Source organism: Fomitiporia mediterranea (genome assembly GCF_000271605.1).
Source record: "Fomitiporia mediterranea MF3/22 unplaced genomic scaffold FOMMEscaffold_1, whole genome shotgun sequence".
NCBI classification, from domain to species: Eukaryota; Fungi; Basidiomycota; class Agaricomycetes; order Hymenochaetales; family Hymenochaetaceae; genus Fomitiporia; species Fomitiporia mediterranea.
In genome coordinates, this window is record NW_006760386.1 from 477,778 (window position 1) to 502,429 (window position 24,652).

At 45.0% G+C, this 24,652-nt stretch overlaps 7 protein-coding genes across 7 annotated transcripts; 2 read left to right on the plus strand and 5 right to left on the minus strand.

The window, feature by feature from the left end:
- Positions 1 to 3,626: 3,626 nt before the first annotated feature.
- FOMMEDRAFT_149773 (uncharacterized protein) lies at positions 3,627 to 4,752 on the plus strand (the record flags this gene model as incomplete). The annotated part of the gene is made up of 4 exons (XM_007261149.1): positions 3,627 to 3,889; positions 3,974 to 4,295; positions 4,445 to 4,470; positions 4,530 to 4,752. The coding sequence occupies 4 exons, from the start codon at positions 3,627 to 3,629 to the stop codon at positions 4,750 to 4,752; spliced, it is 834 nt and encodes a 277-aa protein (XP_007261211.1).
- A 365-nt stretch (positions 4,753 to 5,117) lies between these two features.
- On the minus strand, positions 5,118 to 8,889 carry FOMMEDRAFT_137648 (uncharacterized protein; the record flags this gene model as incomplete). The annotated part of the gene is made up of 10 exons (XM_007261150.1): positions 5,118 to 5,187; positions 5,248 to 5,267; positions 5,380 to 5,546; positions 5,617 to 5,675; positions 5,735 to 5,850; positions 5,915 to 6,229; positions 6,304 to 6,448; positions 6,506 to 8,490; positions 8,555 to 8,682; positions 8,886 to 8,889. The coding sequence occupies 10 exons, from the start codon at positions 8,887 to 8,889 to the stop codon at positions 5,118 to 5,120; spliced, it is 3,009 nt and encodes a 1,002-aa protein (XP_007261212.1).
- Positions 8,890 to 9,368: 479 nt separating this feature from the next.
- On the plus strand, positions 9,369 to 12,781 carry FOMMEDRAFT_149775 (glycoside hydrolase family 31 protein; the record flags this gene model as incomplete). Its single annotated transcript, XM_007261151.1, has 18 exons — positions 9,369 to 9,581; positions 9,641 to 10,129; positions 10,180 to 10,222; positions 10,291 to 10,351; positions 10,404 to 10,462; positions 10,520 to 10,654; positions 10,715 to 10,745; positions 10,803 to 11,047; positions 11,119 to 11,184; positions 11,238 to 11,267; positions 11,323 to 11,690; positions 11,761 to 11,811; positions 11,867 to 11,880; positions 11,949 to 12,012; positions 12,070 to 12,111; positions 12,194 to 12,365; positions 12,419 to 12,548; positions 12,664 to 12,781. The coding sequence occupies 18 exons, from the start codon at positions 9,369 to 9,371 to the stop codon at positions 12,779 to 12,781; spliced, it is 2,331 nt and encodes a 776-aa protein (XP_007261213.1).
- A 318-nt stretch (positions 12,782 to 13,099) lies between these two features.
- Positions 13,100 to 14,068, minus strand: FOMMEDRAFT_149776 (uncharacterized protein; the record flags this gene model as incomplete). Its single annotated transcript, XM_007261152.1, has 3 exons — positions 13,100 to 13,612; positions 13,661 to 13,804; positions 13,856 to 14,068. The coding sequence occupies 3 exons, from the start codon at positions 14,066 to 14,068 to the stop codon at positions 13,100 to 13,102; spliced, it is 870 nt and encodes a 289-aa protein (XP_007261214.1).
- Positions 14,069 to 14,631: 563 nt separating this feature from the next.
- FOMMEDRAFT_164286 (uncharacterized protein) lies at positions 14,632 to 15,652 on the minus strand (the record flags this gene model as incomplete). Its single annotated transcript, XM_007261153.1, has 3 exons — positions 14,632 to 15,191; positions 15,240 to 15,383; positions 15,434 to 15,652. 3 exons carry the CDS (start codon positions 15,650 to 15,652, stop codon positions 14,682 to 14,684), a joined length of 873 nt encoding a protein of 290 aa, XP_007261215.1. The 3' UTR covers positions 14,632 to 14,681.
- Positions 15,653 to 16,516: 864 nt separating this feature from the next.
- Positions 16,517 to 18,944, minus strand: FOMMEDRAFT_74213 (uncharacterized protein; the record flags this gene model as incomplete). The annotated part of the gene is made up of 13 exons (XM_007261154.1): positions 16,517 to 16,707; positions 16,785 to 16,811; positions 16,892 to 16,907; positions 17,243 to 17,322; positions 17,379 to 17,461; positions 17,523 to 17,616; positions 17,713 to 17,861; positions 17,935 to 18,024; positions 18,096 to 18,168; positions 18,269 to 18,378; positions 18,493 to 18,660; positions 18,716 to 18,743; positions 18,812 to 18,944. Coding segments are annotated over 13 exons (1,242 nt in total), but the record flags the coding sequence as incomplete, so codon positions are not given.
- A 1,576-nt stretch (positions 18,945 to 20,520) lies between these two features.
- FOMMEDRAFT_100431 (alpha/beta-hydrolase) lies at positions 20,521 to 23,828 on the minus strand (the record flags this gene model as incomplete). Its single annotated transcript, XM_007261155.1, has 18 exons — positions 23,670 to 23,828; positions 23,413 to 23,608; positions 23,224 to 23,355; positions 23,122 to 23,162; positions 23,028 to 23,059; positions 22,873 to 22,965; positions 22,701 to 22,814; positions 22,580 to 22,650; positions 22,145 to 22,530; positions 22,028 to 22,080; positions 21,904 to 21,967; positions 21,748 to 21,837; positions 21,658 to 21,687; positions 21,585 to 21,591; positions 21,416 to 21,525; positions 21,329 to 21,339; positions 21,099 to 21,260; positions 20,521 to 20,904 (listed from the first exon to the last, which is right to left on the minus strand). Exons 1-18 carry the CDS (start codon positions 23,812 to 23,814, stop codon positions 20,521 to 20,523), a joined length of 2,121 nt encoding a protein of 706 aa, XP_007261217.1. The 5' UTR covers positions 23,815 to 23,828.
- Between the last annotated feature and the right edge of the window lie 824 nt (positions 23,829 to 24,652).

The window sequence follows — 24,652 nt, forward strand, 5'->3', positions numbered from 1 at the left end:
TCTATCTAAGGGGATTTTAAACGTATGAATTTAGGTACTAATAGTACACATTTATGTTAAGGATTGAGTGAGATATTGTATTTTCTTTGTGTTTTTCAACTTTGTGACAAAAAATCATATGATCTTACTGTTCTAAGGAATTATGCAAGCAGCAGTAAAGCATGAAACTGTGCATCTTGTCTCCTGGGTGTCCGACATTACACAATCGATTGATGTGTGGCACCAAAGGCTTGGTCACATCAATGTAAAGCAAGTCCTTGAGTTGAGTGTAAAGAACATTGTACAAGGTGTAAAAGTGATGAGCAAAGATCTGCAAAAACCTTGCATCAGTTGTATAACAGGCAAGATGGTTGCTACACACACTGGTTCAAAGGAGTGGAGTGCAAAGTTGCTGGGCAACATCATTCATTCAGACCTAGAGTTCATGGGAGCTTCTTTGTTCACTGGTGCAACAATTTCCTTGAAGTTTATTGACAAACATTCTAATTATGTATGGAACTTTGTACTTTGTAATAAGGACAGAGGAACTGTCCTACATCATTGGAAGAAGCTGGTGGTGCTCTTCTTAACCCAATTCAATGTGTGTGTAAAAGCCCTCCATACAGATAATAGAACCAAATATGTTAATAACAACATAAAGGTGTTTAATGAATCACAAGGAATCACACACTGCCTTACAGTTTCATACTGTCATGAAATGAATGGTTGTGCTGAAAGAATGAATTGTACTGGGTCAGATGCTGTGAGATTGATGTTGCATGGGGCAGTATTAACTACTGCCTATTAGGCTGAAGCATACAAGACCTTTATATACTTGCATAATTGGGCTGGAGTGTTAGTAGTGGACAGGCAGACCCTGTATGAAGTCCTTACTAGGAAGAAACTGAACTTAGCACATGTACAAAAGTTCAGGTGCATTACATATATGTAGGTACCTCCTGAGTTAAGGACAAAACTACAACCAAAGGTGTTGAAATATTGCTTAGTCAGATACAGAGAGGATGCTACATACTGATTGATTCATCTAGTAACCCACAAAATAGAATATTCTCATAATGTTGTATTCAATGAACAGGACCAGAATTACAAGGTGGAACACAAGCCAATAACATTAACAGACAGGAAGGATGTCTAGAATCTTGTCCCAAGACACTCTGAGCACATCCACAAAAAGTTAGAGAAAAGTGTAGAGGCAGTACACGTTTGCAGCATTATTACTATTCCAAGATCTGCTTATGAAGCTCTCAGATCTGAGGATAGGAAAGAGTGGCACATGGTAATAAGATACAAAATCAATAAACTCACTGAAATGAAATGCTAGGACATTATTGAGTGTAGAGACACTAGCAACCTCATTAAAGGGATGTGGGTGTTTACTATAAAGCAAGAAGCAGACAGACGTTATGAATATCATGCAAGGTGGGTAGTAAGAGGTGACTCACAGCAATATAGTATTAACTTTGACAAAATGTTTGCTACAGGTGGAGACTTTGTATCAGCAAAAATTATCATTGCTCTATCTCTTCATGAAAACAGACTGCTCACAACTGTAGATATTTTGTCAGCATATCTACACTCTCTACTAGAGGAGACCAACCTGGTTGTAGAATATCTGACAGGCTTTACTGTTGATGGGTTTGATGATCCAGTATGCTTGCTGAAAAAGGTGTTGTACAGACTGAAGCAAGGAGTATGTGTGTGGGCAGAGCACTTTGGTGGAAGGTTGAAGGACTTGGGGTACTGGAGGTGTATTTTGGCTCCATCAGTGTATGTCTGTTTGGACAAAGACAGAGAGACTATACTTGCAACCCATATAGATGACTGTACAGTAGCATACACTTCATTCACTAAGAGACCCAATACAGAATCTATGCACTTTAAATCAGATATCATACACTACTTCAAGTATAAAGAAAAGGATGTACAAACTAAGGCAAACATCCTTGGAATGACTGTCTACTGTGACAATACAGTAGGAACAATAAAGATATTAGTTCCTCAAAAGATTGACCAGTTGCTTGAATCTCACAGTATGCAGGACTCTAACCCAGTCTCTACTCTAATGTGTAAGAATATCTGGACCCTCCTTGATGAGGATAAATCCAAAGCTCCAGAAGTACCCCCTTGGCCTTATTCTTCACTGATTGGGGAGCTCCTTTGGATTTTGACAGTAGTTTGCATTGACATTTTGTTTGCAGTCAGTATACTATTACAGTTCCTCCAAAAGCCAAAAGAGGTTCATTGGAATGCTGCTAAGCACATTCTCTGTTATCTCAAAGGAATAAGGGAGCTGGGTATTGTCTACAAATTAGATGGAAATCAGAAACTGATAGGGTATTGCAATTCTGATTATGCTAGAGATTGCTCTGATCACAAATCTATAATAGGCTTTGTCTTTGTTGTGAATGGAGGACCAGTTGGTTGGAGATCAAAAAAGCAGACTGTGGTGGCAAAGTCGACTACTGAGGTAGAGTATATTTCTGTCTCAGCATGTACCCTAGAAGCCATCTGGTTACAACACTTCTTTGAAGAGATAGGCCAAGGATTCTGCAATCAGCCCCTAACCATCTATATGGACAACCAGGCTACAATAGAACTTACCAAAGATCTGGTCTACTTATCCAAGATGAAGCATATTGATATTCAAGCACATCATATTCAGTATGAAGTGTACACCAAGCATATCTCTGTCCATCATATACCTGGTACCGAAAATCTGTCAGATTTCCTCACAAAACCCCTGGATCCACTTGCACATAAACGTTGTGTATCTATGCTGGGAATGGCTTAACTCTGTCGTCTTACAATTTCTCTTCTTCTACTCAAACTTTCCTTTTAATGCATTACTGCTTACAGCTTTGATCACAAAACTCGTTCAGAATAGTTACACAACTCCCTTACGTGTCACATTATTCACTGAAGTTTTGCTCTATTCTTTTCTCTTCACTTTTCTCTCATTTTTGTTGCCTACCAAATGCCTCAATGAGGAGGACTAAGGTAATGGTCTTAAATTCATCATCTCCTGATTTGGTAGTTACACATATAGCCTTCGTCTCGCGTTCTTTCCACCTCAGTCCAATACTATGTTGAACTGAGGTGGGTATTCTTTTATATTCTCTTCTCTGCAATATCTCATATCCTGTAGTTTTACCTTATTCCATAGGTAACTAATAATGAGTCCAATACTACATTGAACTGAGTTTTACCTTATTCCATACTCCTAGTACAACAAGAAGTTATATTTCTAGCTTGAGTCATGACTGTACAGACTAAATCTGAAGATTAATGCTTGTGCTCACAGTTTCTAACAGGTCTTAGGCTTGAGCTCTTCTGGATTTTCTCCTATTTTGTTGAATCTAGCTTTGATTGTAGTAGGTCTTTTGTGTATTATTGGTCCATATTCTCTAAATCCTACAAATACAATTCACTTTCAAGAATGTACTAAAGGGAATTGTACATGTATAAATGTTGGCTGCAATATAAACAGCTGAAGCTCTGCACATTGACTCTACTATTTAACTGATTATATCAGCAGGTTTGATGGATCGTGACCTCGACACGTAACTGTTCAATGGACGCCCGATCACTTGCAAGATCGTCTTGCAACCCTTACTTTATCCGAAAGCATGTCAGTTGCAACACTCATATTTAAACTCCCCCTTGAGATTAGAATACACATCCTCAACTATGCTACAAGGAGCTCCAAATGGGCTCTTCACATGTTCTTCCCTCCGGAGAATGATTTTAAATACGTTGAGGGATTTGCAAATGCCTTGCCTATCTTTTGTCGTTGGGTAGAAGAGGCGCAAACATTATTATTACAACTAAGTCTTGCAGTGGACGGTGTAAAGGGTATCTTGGAGTCTAAAATCCCAGCTAAACATATTCGGTGCGTTTTCTTGTGAAAGTTAAGTTGTTACTCCCAATAAGTTATTCATCAATACAATGGCATTCTCCTTTACCACTCTGCTAGGCATTTGAGGATTCAGTGCAATAGAACAGGCACACCAACCGAACTTGTACGCTTTAAGAACCTCGAATCATTATCCATTACCCCAGGCCAATGCGAGACCGCATTACATACCATGTTCCGGTATCAGGCGACTTCGATGGCACAAAGCCTAAGAAGACTTGACTTTGCATGGAGTAATATCAGGTTCCTGATGTCATACCTCTACGTCTTTCCGAACCTTGTCGAAGTGCGCCTTGCGGTGTCCCAGCCAACAATCAGGACAACAGAAATTTTGGATACAAAACACTTCATAATGGCAAGCCTACTAGATTTCAATAACCAGGTTGGTATAACATTCGCCTTACAAGTACCCCAGCTAATAATAGATTATGGAATATTTTGTGTGCGAAAGGAAAAGGCAGATTCGTTTATCCTTCGACTTACAAAAGCTTTTCAGGGATGTCAACTAACTCCTCTCTCTGCACATGATAGTCACACCCAAACAAGTGTACTATGAGGTGTGTAGGCGTCATAATGACGAGCACAAACACATGTCCTGTGACTACATCTATTGCAGCCTATGTGGGGCTGCAGAGCTGGACGAATCTGCAAGGGTGAAGGAGCGGTACATGACGATGAAACTTGCACAGAACTTGCCAGCTCTGAAGTGCGTTCGGTGGTCGGTCGCGTTTCGAAGTAGTGCATATTTTGATGAAGTGGGTCAGAGGGAGTATGTGATCTCTAGATGGGAAGATGGAACACTCTCTATTGGTGGAGGGAATATAATTGAAGAGTCATAGTTCAGTAAGAAATGTCCCACTTTTTCTAATTCCTATTGCTAACGTACAAGGATTACTAAAAATTATTTATACAGATCAGGAACATAAACACTTCCCCCCTTTCTCTGTAACAAAGCTTTGTTTACACATGGTGCTTCCATAGTTTCAGAGTGTATTCTTTAAAACTCATAAAACTACACTTCTTTTCAAATGTGTACTTAAGGAGAACTTTTGTAAAGTGTACATATGTACAAATGTTTGATTGTGTTTAGTTTTGTGTACAACATGCATTGCTGAACAGCTGATAAACGATAGATGCACAATTTACGAAATAGCAAAGAGATAACGTTGATGAGCAGGTACGACATGCATGATGTATGATGGACTCATGAGTAGTACACTGGATACTTGAGTACTGGTGGACTCCCGTTCGGGTTATCAAGCTCTGCAACAACCCTAGGAAACATTCACGTTAGATTCGCAGAATGTAACGAGGAACAACAGCAGAGTGCATACCTGAATAGCTGCATGTCGACCTAAACAACCAATAAATCATATCAGTAAACTTAGACTCATTCAACTCAGGACAAACAAACAAAACAAAGACGAAATGGCACTAAAAAAAATTATGCGAAAAGTCCTGCTTACCGGCGCTTTGAACACATAAAAGAAATGCGTCGGGTTATGCGCGTTCAGATTCTCACACACGTCACACAAGTCTTTCGGGCAATATACGCAGCGGAACCATTCGCCTGAGATGCGGTCCATGCAGTGGTCGCAAAGTGCAGCAGTATGGTGTAAGGACGATAAGTAAGCTGTAAGCAATATCTAAATGAGTGAATGCAGAAGAGGGAAGAGGATGCCTGTAGGTGATGATGGACCAACCCTTTGGGTGACTTGAGTTTAGTGTCTCGCCTGGTCGTGGACCTGCAGGTTGTTTGTAACTGTATGAAGCATTTAGTATGAGAAAAGGAATATAGTAGAAAAATGTATTAGAACATACAGGAGAGGAACGACGGGGAACTGCGACTCGATCGGTCGATCAACAGGACGGGGAAGCTTGAAGAAAATATGCATCGGGTCATGTAATAAATATGACCTCGGCTCGCACTTCTCGCACTAACAAAAAATAGAATCATTCCAATCAGTAGGCAACTTCACACTGCGGGACACTACCACGTACTAGACTATATGCAGTCCCCTTCGTCGAAGGACATGCCGCACATTGATACCTCACTCCAACAATACTCTGATTACACCCTTTACACAAAATATGATGTTCCATCGATTTCGGCTCGCCATTACGTGATAATCCTCTTCCGTGTTTCGTGCTACCACCGCCACCGATGACAGTGACCGCGTCAGCGTCGTGTATCGAGTCGGCACGGGACCGTCCACTGGGTGTACGACGAACGTTCGGAGCATCTCGGCCTTGCCAGAGTTGTCGTGCACGACGGCTTGCGGTTTGTACTTTCGTCGAGTTGAGAGGGATGGGGATCTATTCAGGCAGATTAAAATGTATCGTCAGGTAAGTTATTGGCAAAGTCGAAAAGAAAGCGAGGAGGGTCAGACCTTTATCATGATATGTGAAGAATTGTGTCCGCCGTCGTCTGCGTCTAAATTCCCTGGTAGGCCTGCTGCTTCACAGTTTGAACAGATGTCGACTGATTCGCATATCGCGCAGTGGAAACGAGCGCCAACGATGTCCATGAGACAGCTATATAAGCATATAATCAGCGAAAAGAAGTCGATAGGATGAATATAAGAAACGTACTGCGTGCATTTTACGTCCGGGTGGACGAGTGCTACAAAGGGAGACGTTGGAAATTCAAATAAATTCAAATAAATGAACAGAAATGCATAAATCTCACATTCATCTTCATCATTCAAAGAATCCTTAAGCTCCAAATCCGGTTCACTCCTCGTCCTCAAAGCCGGCGGTCGCTCCGGAACGTCCAAAAACGCATGACTCGGATGAATCTCATGCACTTGACTATAACACGCTCGACACAGCACGAAATTCGTACACGAAGCACACTTATACCTCTGTCCACTCAATTGTGTATTACAAATCGTACATTCACCCGTATCATCTTGTTCGACGTCTTTCCACCCTGAGTCGATGCTACCGCTCCAGAGTTTTTCGAGATAGGCGTGGCGGAAGTGGCCTTTGTGCTTGGGAGCAGCGCGCCGGAGTTGGCTGAGTGTGCGTTGGGCGTCTTCGGGTGAGGATGGCTCGTCAGGGGCTCCGGAACTTTCTGCAAGAGCGTGGAAGACGCCTGCAGTTTCGATACACCCCGCGCATAACTCAAACCCGCCGTCTCCTGCCAACGTTGTCGTTGATGAGTTGGATTCCGTGTGCGATCCTGTGTGCGATCCGGAAGACGAAAGGAATGGATTCTTGTTTCCTTGAGGGACGGTTGGTAATGGACGAGGAGGGAGAGGTTTGTTCGGCGCACCGTTCGTGCGATGATTTGGTGGAGGATACGAGAAAGGGTCTGCAAAGGGATCGGTTGAAGATAAGTCACGTCCTTTCCCCTTCCCATTTACATTCATGCCAACATTTCCCAAAACACGTGGCGTCTTCTCTCCACATGTAGAGCATACGTAGCGGAATGAATCAAGCAAGATACCACAAGCAGAACAATCCGTACACGCAGGTGGCGGCTGTGGGCTCTGACTATCGCGTATGAACTGGAGGAGTTCAGGTGGGACTTCATCGTCTGCAATGGATACCGAAGAACGCGGGAGCGGATCAGAACTCGACGAGGACATGGAAGGTCTACTCGAAGAGGAGGACGCTGCGGACGACGCTGACAGGTAAGAAGGTTGTTTAGATGCCGGGGGTTGCTGCTGCGTTTGTGACTGCGTGAGGGTCTGCTGCGAGGCCAGCCAACGCATTTTCGGATTAGAATCTGACAAACGATGATTATTATCGCTTTCTGAGATGCTGGCGTCATCTTGTGCTGCGGAGGCGGCAGAGGAAGAGCTACTCGATCTATACGTATAATAGTATTTCCCATTATCCTGCTGCAGCGCGAGGTCCCCGTCGAACGGACTATGCGCGTCGAAGTCGTCCTCAAGTACAAGCAAAGAGCCGTCCGATACGGACTCCGAAGCGAGGATACCGTTAAGATTGTTGCGCGACTTTTGATCCCGCAGCCATTGCGTATTCCGCTCGACGGAATCGGATGAGTTGGACAGTTTTAAGCGCTCGAAGACTGCGGAGGGGTCAGCGGGATACCGCTCGTCGAACGCACTTGCTTCCGATTCCGAGTTGAAGGCGGAAACGGATTGGAAGTCGTGCACTGTTGAGCTGCTGTCTCCTCCACCGCTGCTCTTGATGACGGTCTGTGTCATGGTACGGCTGGCGAGCTTACCCGTGTCTCTGGAACTGACGGTGACACTGTCGTCCTCCGGTTCGATTTGAGATGCATCCGAGAAGGAAAGAGACAGTGAAGAGCCACTCCCGTTACGATTCCGGTATTCATCCAAGCTGACGAGCGACGAGGTGTCTGAGAGGCTTGGTCCATCGTAATCAACGGTGACGGATACGCGGAGTGTAATGCGCCTGCTCCCGAAGCTCCGCCCGGAGAGAATGGACGCAGCAGAGGAGACCGGGAGATCGTCTACGCCAGCTTGGAAGTATTGAATGGCTTCGGTCAAGTCAGACTCAGAGGTTATGTCTGTGACTTCGCCATCGTCGTCCTTGTATGCGATAGAGAACGAGAAGGCTTGGAGCGAGAACGATTGTTCTACCTGTAGCAATTATCCTTAATCAGCCTTCTACCATAATGTAACTCAGTACAAATATGAGACGAGCCTTTGTGCGCAGCAGGTCGTAGGAGCAGTTGCGGGCCGAGGAGAAAGTAATGCGCTTGTTGTATCTGTCGAATGTAGCTTTTACGATGAGTGGCCTGTCTGGCCGAGTAGACATGGTCGAGCCCACGTCTGAGAAGGACATCGTGACTGCTAGGCTGGTCGCAGTAATGTAATCATGAGTTGTTTGAAATCCGCAGTCAGGTCTGTGTTATAGTCTACTTGTCGGCGTCCAGTGTGAGATCGACGTTTAGGTACGCCGCGCCGCGACCGCAGGTCTCATTATTTTATTATTTTATTATAACTATCACTTGCTTCTGACCACCATCTCACACGCATCTAGCGACAGTCTCTAGCTACACTTTACTTGCAGAGCTTGACACGAACCATTTCGTGGCCGCAAAGACATTAAATTTACCGGAATAAATGCCGACTTGATTATATTCTGTTTTATTGGCATCCCTGACAGGAATCAATTGTTTTGATGTTTGACTGGCTCAAATGAGGGTTAATCTCAATTCTTCTATAGGCATCACCAAGATATAGGCAGTGGTATGCACATTCTTCGTCATTTATTCGGTACTGCTTCTGTGCTTCATGCCCTAATGGAACCCAGCTCCACGACGCAGAAGATTGTAGTACATAATCGAATAACCCACGACAAACGTGTTTTGGTCAGATGCACAATGACGTCCAGAACCGTTCTCTCTTCTTCTTCAAACGATTGTATCCGTGTTCTCTTCCAAGGCCTTCTGCAAGCTACTGTCTTCTGTCTGCGGACCGTCTAACCCGCAAAGAAGCACCTTGAGCGCAATAAAATGGGTCAGCTCGATCAAGGCGTGCACTTGGTCTTCAGTGTCTCTGCTAGGATGAAGAATATTGTCTCTTGCATATTACTAGCGCTCCCATGTCTTTTGGCAAACGTTGTCCAAGCTCAGTTTGAATGGAAAGCATCTAATGACTCAGGCTATTTCCAACCCAACTCTACTGGACTCAAGCTTCAGAATGGTTTTGAGCGCGTATTTATTCAAGTGAGCGCACTACTCCTGACTGGACGGAATGAATTTGAATGATTTCATGGGTCTTCTAGCCATATGGTGAAAATGGAATACGAGTTCGTGCTAGCATCATGCGCGATCCGACGGGTAGCGAACCCTCCGCTCTTCTCGATCCACCCGTAGAGGGACCTGGCGGCTCAGCTGGCCTTTCGTTCGATACGCTCGTCCCATTCCACGGCAATGCGTCTCTGCGGAACGGAAACATACTAGCCTCCCTTTCAGAAGGCGTACTCTCTTTCTACCGCATCTCCACATCACCAACAAACAACTCCGAAGTCCTCACTCTTCTCACGCAAGAATATACCGACGACAAGACTCTCACTGCACGCTTCTACAGACAGGACTTCCGGGCGAATAGTTTCGCGGCTGAATTCTCGTTCTCTTCTGACCCGGATGAGATGTTCTTCGGTGCAGGACAACAGGCATGTTGTAAGGATAATACGGTGAATAAGAAGGGCCAGGTCGTGGATCTTTTGAATTTTAATTCGCAAGTGACACTGCCGGTCTATATGTCGAACAAGGTAGTTCTTTATCCATATTCACGGAAATGTAAGATTTGAGATGCATATAGGGTTATCTTCAATTTTTCAACATGCCGAGTCAAGGACGCATTGGTAAGCGAGTTTCCATCCTGTCTTTTCTGAACATTGGTTTTCTAATGACACAACTAAATTAAAATCAGAGTTCACTCCGTATCGCACCCGCTACTTCGCCGACCAAGCTACAGTCGTCGATTACTATATGTCTGTATTTCTCTCATCCTAAGTAGTATTTCGCGCTCATATTCGCGTTAAGTACGACAGCAGAACCTGGTGATTACGATGCCTTGCAAAAACAATATACATCGGTTACAGGTGAAACCTAGTATTTATGGTTTCCTGCTAAACCGACTGCTCATGAGGATGATGTAGGACGCCAACCGACCCCACCCGACTTTATCTTAGGATATCAGCAATCAAAGCTACGCTACTGGAACGAGACTCAGGTACTTGATGTGGCGCAGATGTTCCATGATGAACAAGTTAACGTATCTCTTATCGTTGTTGGTATGTACGATCCTTGTCTTTGCTAAAATCAAAGCATCTAAATAACTGGACGTTGTCCAGATTTCTTTGCATGGAAATTCCAAGGCGACTGGTACGATTTCCCCTTTCCACATCATCCCTTCATCATACACTTAACCTCTCCTTACAGGTCCTTCGACCCAGAGTTCTTCCCTGACCCAGCAGGAATGGCAGCGAAAGTGAAAGAGTTGACAGGAGCAGAGATGATGGTCTCTCTCTGGCCAAGTGTCGAAGATCTCTCCGTGAACTACATTGAGATGCAGCAGGAGGGATTGTTAGCTACTACTCGCGATGGGACGGGGATTACGGATTCGTTTGCGGGTGTGTATACCCGTTTGATCGATTCTACGAACCCTGCTGCTAGGGAGTTTTTGTGTGAGTTCTTCTTCGTAATTTTAAATCATGGTCCACGTTTTGCCGCGGTGTGTTGAAGATGAGATGGATAGGGAAGCGGCTGAATGATAGTTATTTCTCGAATGGGATACATAATTTTTGGATTGACCAAGCGGACGGTGCGTTGCATTGTACTTTTTTTTTCGCCAATTGAATCTCATTATTATTTCAGGCGGTAGTTTAGGCGAGCCCTTTGTCAACAGTAAGTCTGAGAATCAATATCGCAAACTACTTCCTTTCTCACATAGCGTTCAAAGATGGACAGGATATGATCAACTCCCTTCCCTACGCTCGCACCTTCACACAGTACTTCCTTGGTACACAGGAAGGTTCAGGCAAGATGTACCCCTGGCTACACCAACAAGCCATTGATGAAGGTTTCTCCAACCTCACGACCTCGTACGATGTCGGCAGAGCCACCTCATGCGAATTCATGTCCCTCACGAGGAGTACCTTCGCTGGGGGACAGCGATTCTGCAGTTATATGTGGAGTGGGGACACGATTTCGAGGTTTGATGTAATGTTACAGCAGGTAACGGCGGGTGTGTCCGCTGGTGCTTCGGGGATCTCCTCTTGGACGCTTGATATTGGTGGGTTCTCGGGATTAAATATCTCCACGGATTTCGTAGGTCCAGTTTCTTCCTTTCTTAAACATCTTCTGCTTTGAAATTGAATGAGCTGAGCGAGAATGACAGGGTAAAGAGCTTTTCGTCAAGTGGCTCAGTATGGGCGTATTCCTACCTTACGTGAGTTGATCTTACTTATACCGTCAATTAAAGCGCCACTGATGCGTCTCACTAGATGCGGGTACATGGGTGAGTGTGAACTTCGTAAAGGTATTGATCATTTTCGATTCAGTGAGCTGAACACTTGCACTTTGTAGTGATCGCGATTGCACCATTCCGCCAAACACAGTTCCATCGTTTGCGAACAACTGTCCGAATGAGGTACTCCCCACATTACTTCTTTCATTAACGAGTTTAGACATCTAACTGAGAGTACAGCCTTGGGCATACGGCGAAGAGAACTTCGAGATCATCAAAGGCGTTCGTCCCACTTTTCGTCTTCATCATTTCTTCGAACGCATATACTCACTTTTTTTTCCCTCCCCTCTTCCTCCCCTCGCAGTACATTTCATTACGTTACACTCTTATCCCCTACGTCAAGCGTCTCTTCCAAATGCTTCAATCCTCAGGGAAGACCATCGTCCGAGCACTGTATTATGACTTCTCGTCCGACGAGATGGTTATGAACGGTACGGCCTCAAACAACCCTGCGATTGTTCATCAGTATATGTTCGGTAGGTCGTATCATACATCGTTTGCTCTTTGTCTACCTGGAAGCCATTTATAGTTGACAAATGGGATGAAGGTCCGAGGCTATTGATCTCTCCGAACGGTGTACAGGGCGCAACTTCAAAAGACGTCTACCTACCCCGGCTTACTGACGATATGATCCGCCAAAATTTCACTTGGACACATTGGTACGTCCTTTTCTTGTCTCCCCGCCCCTCTCGACATTCTTTTCTTTTCTCCTGTTGTTCTGTCTTTGCTCTTGCTCAGACTTCGATCCGCTGATCCGTGTAAATCGAAATACAGGTGGACAGACAAGAGTTTTGGACAGGGTGGGCAGACGATCAATATCAGTGCTCCACTTGACCAGATCCCGGTATTTTACTTGGGCAGTAAGGAAGATATATTGGCAGGCAACATCTAGGTATTCCTCTGTACACGTGCTTGACCTTGGCGCTTGTGTGTTTATTTTGATGAAGTCAATTTTGGAGCTCGTGTCGTTGAGAGGAGTCTGTATTTACCTTATTTTGCAGAAAGACAACCAAGTGAAAGAAATATAGCTGTCCTACCTGAACGTGTTGACTGCATACATACAATACTCGTCAATATCTAGGCTGCAGAATGGTAACTGTTAATTTAAACACGGACAGGAAAGGCACGTCAAAGGAATATCAAAGCTCTCTCTTAAAGATATTAGGATATTTCGAAAGTGGATACATTTGGCTTCTGGGGAATCAAAGAATCAAGAGTCTTTCTCTATGCCAACAGTGTCCATATATTTTCTGACATTTTCTTCCCCAGTGCCGTCCCAACTTGTGCCTTCCATCACACAAGCCTTCCACGACAGAGAGGCATGCGTCGCCGCGAGGATCTCAGCAATCACATCGTCGTTGAGCACTAGTCTACGTGTGCCAGACGATCTGCCACTTGCACCCGCCGCTGTATGCTGCAGTTGCGGTGATTGCGGTGAAGAAGCGTCGTTGGTGTTGCTGTTGGATGGCGGAGGATCACGATTGAAAGAACCCGACTCATTGACTACGCCCTCCGACAAGATCCAGTCTTGCCATTCAGGGTCATCGGGCAGTTCTGGGTCAACAGGGCTGAAGGGATTGAAGCCTCGGACGCGCTCTTCGTGAATGATGAATAGGGAAGGGAAAGGCACATAGCGATCCCTGATGTCAAGCGCAATTGCCTTGCCATGGAACTGCTGGAGTTCGCGCTCTAACGAATGGTTGACAAACACGAACTTGCGACTCTGCTTCCGGTAAATACTTGGTTCAGACCAAAGTTAAATCCGATTTACCTCGGGTAAGAACCGTATAAAGAAATAGCATTCATCGAATACGCGATGATGCGTGTCACACATAGTCAGGCCGTTGCGTAGTTCATGTTTAGGATGGTTTTTGGCCCGCTCTAGAATCCAGTTGCAGTTCTTGAGTTTAGTCCACTGAACTACAAATTATCCTGGAGACTAGGACTTACATGCAGTTCTACTTACGAATCGCCTCTCCTTTCTACTAATTATATAGCATCTGTCGAGTGTAATGGGACAGCCACAGATGACGCAGCGGTTGTCTCCCAGGAATGTATCTCGTCTACCTATTCCGGCCTCGAAGTCGGTGGTCTCCGATACAGCCGACATATCACAATGTTCCCAGCCGGATTCGGCTGGGACTGTTTGAAGAGGAAGCGACGAGATCAAACGTACCATAATAGTTAACAATAAGATGTGTCACATTAGTGAGATTGCTGAGCTGAGTATCTGCTACATTGCTCGTTTTGGATATGCTGCGTAATGAAGATTAATATTATCTGAATCAGAAGCTCTGGCTTGACTGTAGCTTATTTGTTTTTGAAGTTTTCATAGCAGTTCCGAGAATTTATGAATTGAGTCAATTTGAGACATTGTGAGTACGTAGCGCCGCTCTACGCCTCTGCACATCGTTTATGATATATCTTTTCTTCATCTTCGTAGTATCTTCACAGAAGCTTTAGTATATCAATAAAGAATCTTGGACTATCTTAACTGTGTAACTTTACAGGTATATACAATCAAAATATCTACTACATGCATTACTAGAGGTAAAGAACTGGTTGTGTAGGTATAAAGATTGGCCAGCATTTCTTGTGTGGTATACATATTTTATACCATTTACAGCCAGAAAGACAAGTGAAAGAAAGGACAACTCCTATATTTGACTGTATTGACTACATACTGAACATACAATTATAGACATCAGGGCTACAAAAAGGTAACTATCGACCTTGAGCATGTTACGGATATAGCACAATTGACTTCCGGCCGTTCAGCTGAGAAATCAAAATCAAGAATCTCCCTCGATGCCGACAGTGTCCATGTATTTCCTGATATTTTCGTCCCCGGTGCCCTCCCAGGTTGTGCCCTCCATCATACAAGCCTTCCACGACGGAGAGGCGTGCGTTGCCGCGAGAATCTCAGCAATCACGTCGTCGTTGAGCACTAGTCTGCGTACGCCCGACGGTGTGCTGCCTACGCTCTCTGCGGAACGTTGGAACTGCGGCGGTTGCGGTGAAGCGATATTGCTGGTGCTGCTGGATGGCGGAAGATTACGATTGAAAGTACCCGACTCATTGACCACACCGTCCGACAAGATCCAGTCTTGCCATTCAGGGTTATTGGGCAACTCTAGGGCTACAGGGCTGAAGGGGTTGAATCCACGGACGCGCTCTTCGTGAATGATAAACAAGGAAGGGAAGGGCACGTAGCGATCTCTAATGTCCAGCGCAATGGCCTTGCCGTGGAACTGCTGAAGCGAGTCGATTCCAGAGTGATTGACGAACACGAACTTGCGAGACTGCTTCCAGTGAATACTTGCACCTGAGCAAAGATGAATCTGACTTACGTCGGGTAGGAACCGTATAAAGAAACGATATCTATAAAAAAAGCGGTGATGCAGAACACACATGGTCAAGCCATTGCGTGGTTCATGTCCGGGATGCTCTTTGACCTTCTCCGGAATCCATTTGCGGTCCTTGAGTTTGGTCCACTAAGCCAGACATTAACCTGAGGCGGGGATCTTAAACTCTTTCGACTTACAAAATCGTCCTCTTCTTCACCAATGATATAGCAATGGTCGAGAATGTCTGTCTCAATCCTACCGCAGACAATGCAACGCCTCTTTCCCAGAAAGGTGTCTCGTTTATCTATGCCGGTCCGGAATGCGGTGGTGGTCGACAGAACCGACATATTTCGGTCTTCCCAGCCGAACCCAATCGGCACTGTTTGAAGAGGAAAGAAGGAGACCAATTGCACCATGATACATTTCTGGTTAAGAGAAAGACGTAGGACGTGCACAGTAACACTAACAATGGTGCGCTTTTCTTGAGACGTCTGGCCTTGGATTTTGCACGGAGTTCAAAAAATTTCCTTATTTAGGTGGTAATTCAACGGACAGTCCTAAAAATTACTCGTATTTAATTTAGAAACTACAGTCGTAAATATCAGCATATAGATGGAATATAACTAGAACTATATTAAATGCAAGCTAATCTAGCCATTATTCTTGCCCTCCCCCATCCCCCGATAAGGATTTCAAAGAAAGTAAACAGTCAGCTAATCACAATAAATGACTACCCCACTTGATCAGATATCAGTATTTATCAGGGGAGTAGAAAGAATATCATGGCCTGAACATTATACCATATCCCACATTGCATATCTGCATAAGTCGTTCGGCATGTCTGTCATGGGCAAGTATTGCCCTTGATTTAAAAGGTGGTCTAGACTCTAGAGACAAGAAACGACCATAGTACTGAATGCACGCTTTAAGCTTGCCACCCCTAATATTTACCTCATTCAACATCAATAAATGCGTTCTGTGTAATGTATACACTACCCAGAAAGACATAAGAGCGAAAGATTGGATTACTATTCCACTCAAGCCTATAGAATACACGCCATTCCATTGATGCAATCCCTAAGTAGTATTAATAACAACCTTCAACCGTAAATATCAAATGGTTGAGTGCGCTAATTAAGGGTGATTTTACAGATTTACATGCATATTAAGCGAATAATTAAGTGCACTACGTCTCGTTCGCCATCCCGCTTCTTCCAGGCTCCCTAACCATCCTCTCAAACGACTCACGTGCCTACAAGCGATATCATCATTAGTTTAGGTCACCGTCCCTCGTCAAGCCCAGTATGCCAGAGACGTACGTTGATAAAAAATGCTTCATCGTCTAACGCCCTTACGCCAACGAGTGCAAGGCCTTTCGTCACTGTCATTGTAGCATCATGCGCTTCCCGCGTCCGTGCTGCTTTCGTGAACTCAGCAGTGTGGTTCCCGCCATTCGGTACAGTCGGTATAGCTAATATATCACATTCATTAGAAGTCAGTCTCAATTGAATGTGCCCTAGGGAAATTACAGAAGTGAGAAGAACTCACCGAAGGTCGGATGGATAGCGGGAAGAGCTACATGGATATAATCGGGACCAAAGATAGACGGAATTAGAAGACATGTTGCGGCGTAACCTAGCAAGAGAGAATTTTACCGTAAGTGACATTGCCCTGATTTACATTCATTATACCCGGCGCATCCGTGGCAATAAGGGCGAAGAAATCCGTCAGTAACAATTTTAAACAAGGTTCACATAAAAGAAAAGAAGCGCGAAAGAAAAACGGATTAATCGAAGAATCGGCACAGCAAAGGGGAGAAGAAGGACAACAAAGTTTAACATTAACGTTAACGTGTGCGTCGTGTGCGTGTGTCGTGTGCGTGGTGGATCGGCATGAACGTCGAAACATCGGCCATCGGATGTCGATGAAATACATGGATAAAGCGGGGGTCTAGACTTCCCAGATTGCATGTGCTAAATGAAGACCGAAACAAATTTTTGACTTACGAAATCCGTTGATGCGCTAGTATCCTTCGCGGCAGATCGCATGCTGTAACGTTCTCTTACAGTTCCTAGGAATTCTTGCTCTTTATAGAAGAGCTCTGAGTCAGAGACATGTAGACGGAAATTTGGATACGCATACCGAGAACTGAGTTTTGTCGTAAATCATAGTACGCAACACCCTCCGATATTTCGATTCTGCAGTTCGCAGCAAGTGCTGCTGCACTATGAATAAACCGAAATTAATTAAACAAATTCAGAAATGTGGGAAGAGACAAACACGTACTTGATGCAAGCCCGAACACGCACAAGCAGACTACCCAACTCCGCATACGTTGGGGCCCGTACAATCCATTGCATCTTCGCATAATCCGGGATGACTGGAAATTTTATTTCATTCGTTAGCATCAGTAGTAATTAAAAGATCCCGGAAACAGGAATGCTCCCTCTGTAAGAATGAACCAGATCCAACTTACTATTCGCTGCCCAATCCCTGCCTTCAATGATCCCATGCACTCGGCACTCGGGCTTCATTTGTTGTCGCAACAATGCAACGCTGTTATATGCCATGACTGCCGCGTCCAACGCATTTTGTCCTTCCCAAGGAGCAGCGGCTGCATGGGCGCTAAGATGATCAAAAGGAAGGCGTTTAGCTTGATGTGTATCACATATGTACATACCTCAATAAAATAGCTTACGAATGTCCAAAATATTCCACGACCAGGGGTTGGATGGCTAGACTTGACCCTGACGCCACTGAGTTTTTAGGCCCAGGACCAGGATGACACCTATGAATGATCAGCCAAGAAAGACAATTCAGTTCCCGTTTCCTATCTAATCGTGATAAAGTAGCACCTACATCACGCAAATGTCCATATCTTCATATGCGCCCCTCTCAAGAAGCAACACTTTTCCTCCTCCGCCCTCTTCGGCTATATTGACAAATGCCGTTCAGTGATCCCCAGGGTCTCATGATTAACACAAAGAAGTCGAGAGGAGATAAGAGGTGTGATTCGGGCGCCATGTACATACCTGGGGTACCCAACAACACGATTTTACCCGGAATCTCATGTTTCTCCAGAGCCGCCTTGGCACCGAGTGCAACACCGACTCCAGACACGGCTATCAAGTTGTGTCCACATCTAATTAAGGAAGTTATAAAAAGTCAGGTCAAGAAATAATAAAACGTGGTAGAGATTAAGACCGATTGCGCGATTTGATACAAGAGGAAGGATAAACGGTTGCTTTTCACTTACGCATGGCCGAGGCCCGGTAATGCATCCATTTCGGCATTGACGCCGAAGGTGCGCCCACCCTTTCCATATGACCACTCTGCCCTCCAGGCGGATTGGATACCTGAAAGATGGGGTGTTACCTTGAATCCGTGCGAGCGCATGAACTCTGTTAAAGTGTCATGTGCATAGCTGATACTGGAGATCAGACTTGTCTTCCAGCTTGCAGTATATTAACAGTACGAACAACTCTTGAAATGCGGTTTCGGGATGGTCTGGCAGTTCAAAACGGTCTTTTAGCTTGCCGATAAATACCGGGTAAAGAGAAATTCCGCAATCCTACCATGAATCTTGAGACTGAGCTCTCGTAACTCGGTGTCCAACGAGTCAATTTTATCCTCAATCGTACTCATAACTTCCGGTCGATAAATTTGTTGGTCGGAAGGAGCGCCATACGGCGGAGGGCCAAGTTCATCTCCGAAGTCCGGCGCTAAGGTCAAGGCGTCTTTTGATTTCGGATCAGTGGAGAAACAACACGGTATAGCGCAGCTTAGCTGGTTTGAAATACCAAATTTCTCTTGTCAATATTACGAAGATTTACCAGAATAATGTGCCTAAACTTACAGAACGTCCCCGAGTCGGAATCGTTGGGTGTGGCAAAGTAGGAATATTGTCGTGACGAGTGCAATTAGAAGTATCATTGACATTACTTTGCCTAGTAGAAAACAGAGAACGCAGTCCTTGAAAACATCCAGGTGTAGCACGTTCCATGTTGCCCTAGAACACTAGTAATCCACAGTATAGTGACCCGGTAGTGGAAATAGATCCAGAGGCACAAGCTAAGGTGGGGAGGGAATGTCTGTAGCAAGAGGAGATTGGGTCTCCGATATTTATTCAAAGCACCTTCTTCCCCTTTTTGAGAGATTGGGACTTCCCCCCTCGCAGCTCAGCTCCGATTCGAAATGTTCGTTCTCCATGCTGAGCGTGGGAGGGGACAAATCCACCGCGTGTCGGCCCTGAAAAGTAGACGGTGTGGAGGGAGGCGGCACACGGGACATGTGCAAACACAGCTTGAATAACCAAGAGGAAGGTGGTGGCAATATCCTATCCAGGACGTACGCGAACAGAAAAAAGATGGAACTTCGCTCAGTCAGTAAAAAGTAATCTCGAATCTGCATCTGCAGGAACGTGCGGTTCCGACCAGATCGTGGTTTTGGTCAGCTCGACAGCTTCTGTCGCCGCTGGAATTGGGCAAGTCTTCTGTCGCAAGAGAACCGACTAGCCGAACCAGAAGAACCCCATATTCGGGTATGTTGTGCCTTCTTTGCTTCTTGATTCGGACTCCTCGGGTTATGTGGACGGGAGGTTCCGAAATACTGAGTGGCGTAGCTTCAAGGGACAGTGCGAACTTACACCTACACAGCAGAGTTACAGTAAGGTGTACACGGTCATCGCACATATGATACTGTGCTACACATACTTACGCTTACCTATCACTCAATCATCTACATAGCGCTATCTGCTCTTACCCCTACCTGTGTCCATGACAGGTTTCACGGAAGAAAGAGAAGACGAGGAAAAAGGAGTCATAGCTGAAACTGGTTCACGTTTACCGATATACACGGAATTCGATGAATGGATTTATATTCATTCTTACATTAGTATTCGTCCTTATTTTAGTATTTGACACGCCATCCAGTGCATGCGTACGTGCTTCGGAGAACTTGTCATCGTGGCGTGTGTAAGTAGTATTGAAATACAGAACGTTTGCACGTGTTGTTTGTACACGAGCATGTATAGACTGTACAGTGTAAAACCTCAAATAACCCGTTTCGGAAAAATGTGCAGTAACTGCGAGGGTACACAATGCAAACTCAATCTGTCAATTCACTGTAAGCCAAGCCAAAACCATCATGGTCTACATCCATAGTGATCCACTATACAGTCCAACATTGATATACTGATATACTAATATCACACCATCCAATCATTGTAGACGGCGTGAAACGAAAAGAAAAAATCGTAAACATTAAACTCATCCAATAATCAGAGTTAGAACAAGCGATATCCAACAAACGCCACGGAAACACTTAATGCGAGGAACGAGAGACGCGATGCATCTCCACCTCCCCACTGACGCACGCTCAAGGCAGCCGAAGTACGTCTCGGATCCGCGGCGCCGCCAGCCGCACTGCCGGCGGCAGCCTGCGCCGACGCGAAGAACGCCTCCCACGACGCGATGGTGGCAGACGGCGCCACGTACACGGACGTCGCGGTCCCCGATCCGTACAATATTCCCGACACCCCTGGAAGAATGTCACCGACAACTAGTGACGACGCACCCTCGCCTCCGACGACAAATACTCCACCCGACGAGTTCGTAACGAGCCCTGTTGAGTTGTTACCTATGATGAACTCGCGTAAGAGAATGAAGGCCTGTGTCGATTCGCCAATTTGTCGGTGGATGTCAAAAATTGTGTACCCGATGGATGTACGGCGCCGAGAATGACAGAGTACAAAATCGGATGGCGAGTAGTGGACGATGATCATTAAACAATGACGTCAGGTCATTAAAGAAGCGCATAATCAACGGCCGCACGGAGAGGAAAGGCATAAATATATAGACGTACAGCTTCGGGTTGAAATTCGGGCACCTCGTGCCCAGCTTTGTCAACCAGAACGTACGTCCAATTCCGTTCTTGATGCACAATCCCAATGAAGTTACCGGAATCGTCGGTGAACGGCGTCAACGGCTTCCGCGTGAAACCTTGTATGCCACCAAAGGTTGTGTTCTGTTGGTCATAGGCGAACCGCCCATTCAGTCAGCAGAATTTGACACAGGTGAAAGAAGGAACCGAACCTGAATCGTAACTAACAGTAACGTTAATTGTTAGAATGTCTGATTTTAAATGGCATGAATAATCGAGATTTAAAAAAAGATACTGACTTTCGCTGCTAAAGTGGGGTACAACAGTGTCATCATTGCCCAGGTAGATGACCACGGATACACCATGTTCGGACGCATTGGTAGCCAATTCATCAAAGAAAGCAACGGGCCTGTTCAGAGATGGTTAGCTTGTGCATAGTCATTAGGCCGGTCAGAGACAGCTACGCACTCAACACCTGTAGAGATTATAGAGATGAGCATTAGTCAAGAACACTACATACCCATTTCAGAAAGATACGTACTTGGGTCACCAAAGACGTTAGCACCGGGTCCTGACAAAGGCGATTTAAATCAAATCAATATACGAAGAAGCAATGTTAAATGAGGCGTACCGGGCTCAAAGGAGGAGTTAAAAGGATAGTTAATCTGGAGCGTCCAGTTCTTGCTAGTCGGGGCATGCAAGGCCGTACGGGTTCGGTCATCTGCGGAAGACACAATACATTGTAAAGATGAACAAGATCTAAACGACAAATGGAGAACGGCCATACCATTCAAGAAGGTCGATGGGTCAAGCCCGAGTGGCGGTGCACGGGCATCCGGAACGTTGTATGGCTAGTCGATGTTTCCGAAACCGTAAATAAGAGAAATAGGTACTAAGGGATGGAAACTTACGTTGTACGGACCGAAGTCGTCTAAAGTCGGAATAACAATCTCTTTCGACAAATCTATGGTAAACCGGATTTGAGTGGGCACACTCCTACGAGGCATTTCATAAAAAACTCGACTCACTCCAGGGCATTGAAAAGTTCAACGCATAATCTTGAGTTTCTTCAGCCAAGAAGCACCCATAGAACGGGTCGATTGTCCCATTTGCACGTCCTGTCAGGTCCCTCTTCCTCATCAGGTCCCTCTTTTCCTTTATCCAAGCTCGCTTTCGCTCCTCCCTCGCTTCGATCTCTTCAGGCGTTGGTGCAGTCCTGCGTTTCACAAGCCCTGTCTCAGGGCTTTCAACTCCACGAGCGACCGCAAGGAGATTCTTTCGAATAAGCCCCGGCTTGCGACTTGCCAGTTCAGCAGCGCGACCTCCGTCTGCTGGCAGGATTGGAGGTCCGATGGGCGGGAATTTACCCGTCTGAGGGTAAGTGAGGTTCAAGTCCCACCCGCAGAGATGGGTTCTAAGACGCGTAAATAAGGTTAATTGTACGTATGAAGGCAGATACTGACTGTTCTTTGAAGTATTCGTAAACCTCCGAGTCATAGCCAATCAGTTGAGGATAGGTCTCTATGATGGACAACTTATCTCGAGTTAGCCAGGTTGTTCACCAAACGATTACAACCATCTCACCATTGGCAGTTCCTCGTATTCTGGTTCAGCTCCCATAGCTCCGTTGCCTATTGCGATCTTTGACAGTTTTACTGGAGGATTTGGTGTGGAGAATATCGTTTTCGTTATATATGGCTATGTATGTTTCCTCAATAAATCATCCTTTCTTGAATTAGCGCGGCAACAGTCTTACGATGTACGTTCCCGCATAACTTTCACCCGTGAGCAACAATGGACGGGTTGCAAGACTTGGGAATACCTTGACCAAATTCCTTAAGAAGTTGAGCTGAAAAGAAAATGATATTAGATAAGCGAAGTGTAGATTCTTTATACGAAATGAGGGCTCACGAAGTCCTCGCCCATTTGGTCTTCATTCTCAACTGATATAAGGAGCAGGCCAGGCTGAGATCATTGCTAGCTGAATAGGGTTGAGGAAACTCACTGTACCCGCCATTTGCTTCCGCGGTCGAGAATCCAGTACCACTGCAAACATTATATTTTTATCTCAATAAAATCATAATGAAATTGTTTGGTCCAAACTTACACAGGCTGGTCGACCCAAATATAATCCACTAATTTATCCCAGCTCACGTTGTTCGGAGCCAAGTCCCCTGATTCCGTGACAAGAAGCGGACCGTTCTCGAGCAACAAACCGAGCATGCTCGACGCACCAGGCCTGCAAAATTTGTCAAACAAACGGGAGTATTTCTATTTTTAGCACGCCAAGACGAACCCGCCATTCAGCCAAAGAGCGCATGGTTCAGAAGAGTTCTCGTCAGCACTAGCCGTCAGTGAACCGTTTTTGCTCTCAAAGCCCCAGAAGAACAGAGTGTCGTTCGGGTGGTTTGTTCGGTTCACTGGGATGTTACCTGCCCAGTTGCGGCTTAATGGGAACGTCACGTTTGGGAGAGGATCCTTCACGAGGAAGTCTAGCAGAGAGACATGGAATTCAATAACCACCCAAAATGAAATGACACCTTGGCGACTTACAATCTTGCCATTCTGGGCTAAAGTCTCCGCTTGGCTTTCCTGGATAGTCGTGTGGGAATGAATTCGGCACCGAGTCTTGAGAACAGACAGAGCCAGCGAGACTCAATACAGCGAAAGCAACTGAGGCCAGACGAGTGGACGACATGGCGGATCGTAACGACGCTCTGGCGGCGGGGCAGTACTCGAACTATTGTATTTATACAACAACAACAATCATCATAGTTGGGGCGACTATCGGTGACGGCACAGCCCTTTCCGCCGTCCCGCACTCGCGCCGTATGGTCGTGAGATGGAAATAGAATGGATGCATGGCTCCAGCTTCTAAGAACATATGATAACATCACAAGACCGGCTGCGGTCTATGTGCCCACAAGTACCAATTGACGCGCCGAAAGATTTGAAGAAAGATTTTTTGATAATTATTTTGATGCGGCAAAAACGTGGATTGCTGAACCTGACTCGATGCGCGCTTGCCCGACTTCTGAGCCACTATAGTAACATCATCAAATATTTACTGAATGCCGCAGATCACCATGACTCGGGCGCAGTGCGAAAGAACCGCCAAAAGGGAGAAGAGAATATGCAAGTCCCTACCAGAAGCGAAAGGCTATGTGAAGTCACCAGGGTTCTGATAAAGCCAAAACAAGTAATTATCAATTACCACATGGGGCATTTCACAATTCCTTACCTTAAAAAATAACTTACATAATGATAAACATTATTTGAAATTTATCTTCCCATTTCTGACCAGCAAAAATTATAAACAAAATTTAAAACTTTCTTTATACAAAAACTAGAAATTATTGTTAACATTTCTTCATTTGTGAAATCTTGAAATAAATAGAGATAATAATCTAAAACATAATTTCAAAACAAAATTAGAAATTTTCTTTTAAATTTCTTCATTACTAGTACAGAGGAATAACAAAAAATGCAAAAGAAAATTTCTAATTTTGTTTTGAAATTATGTTTTAGATTATTAT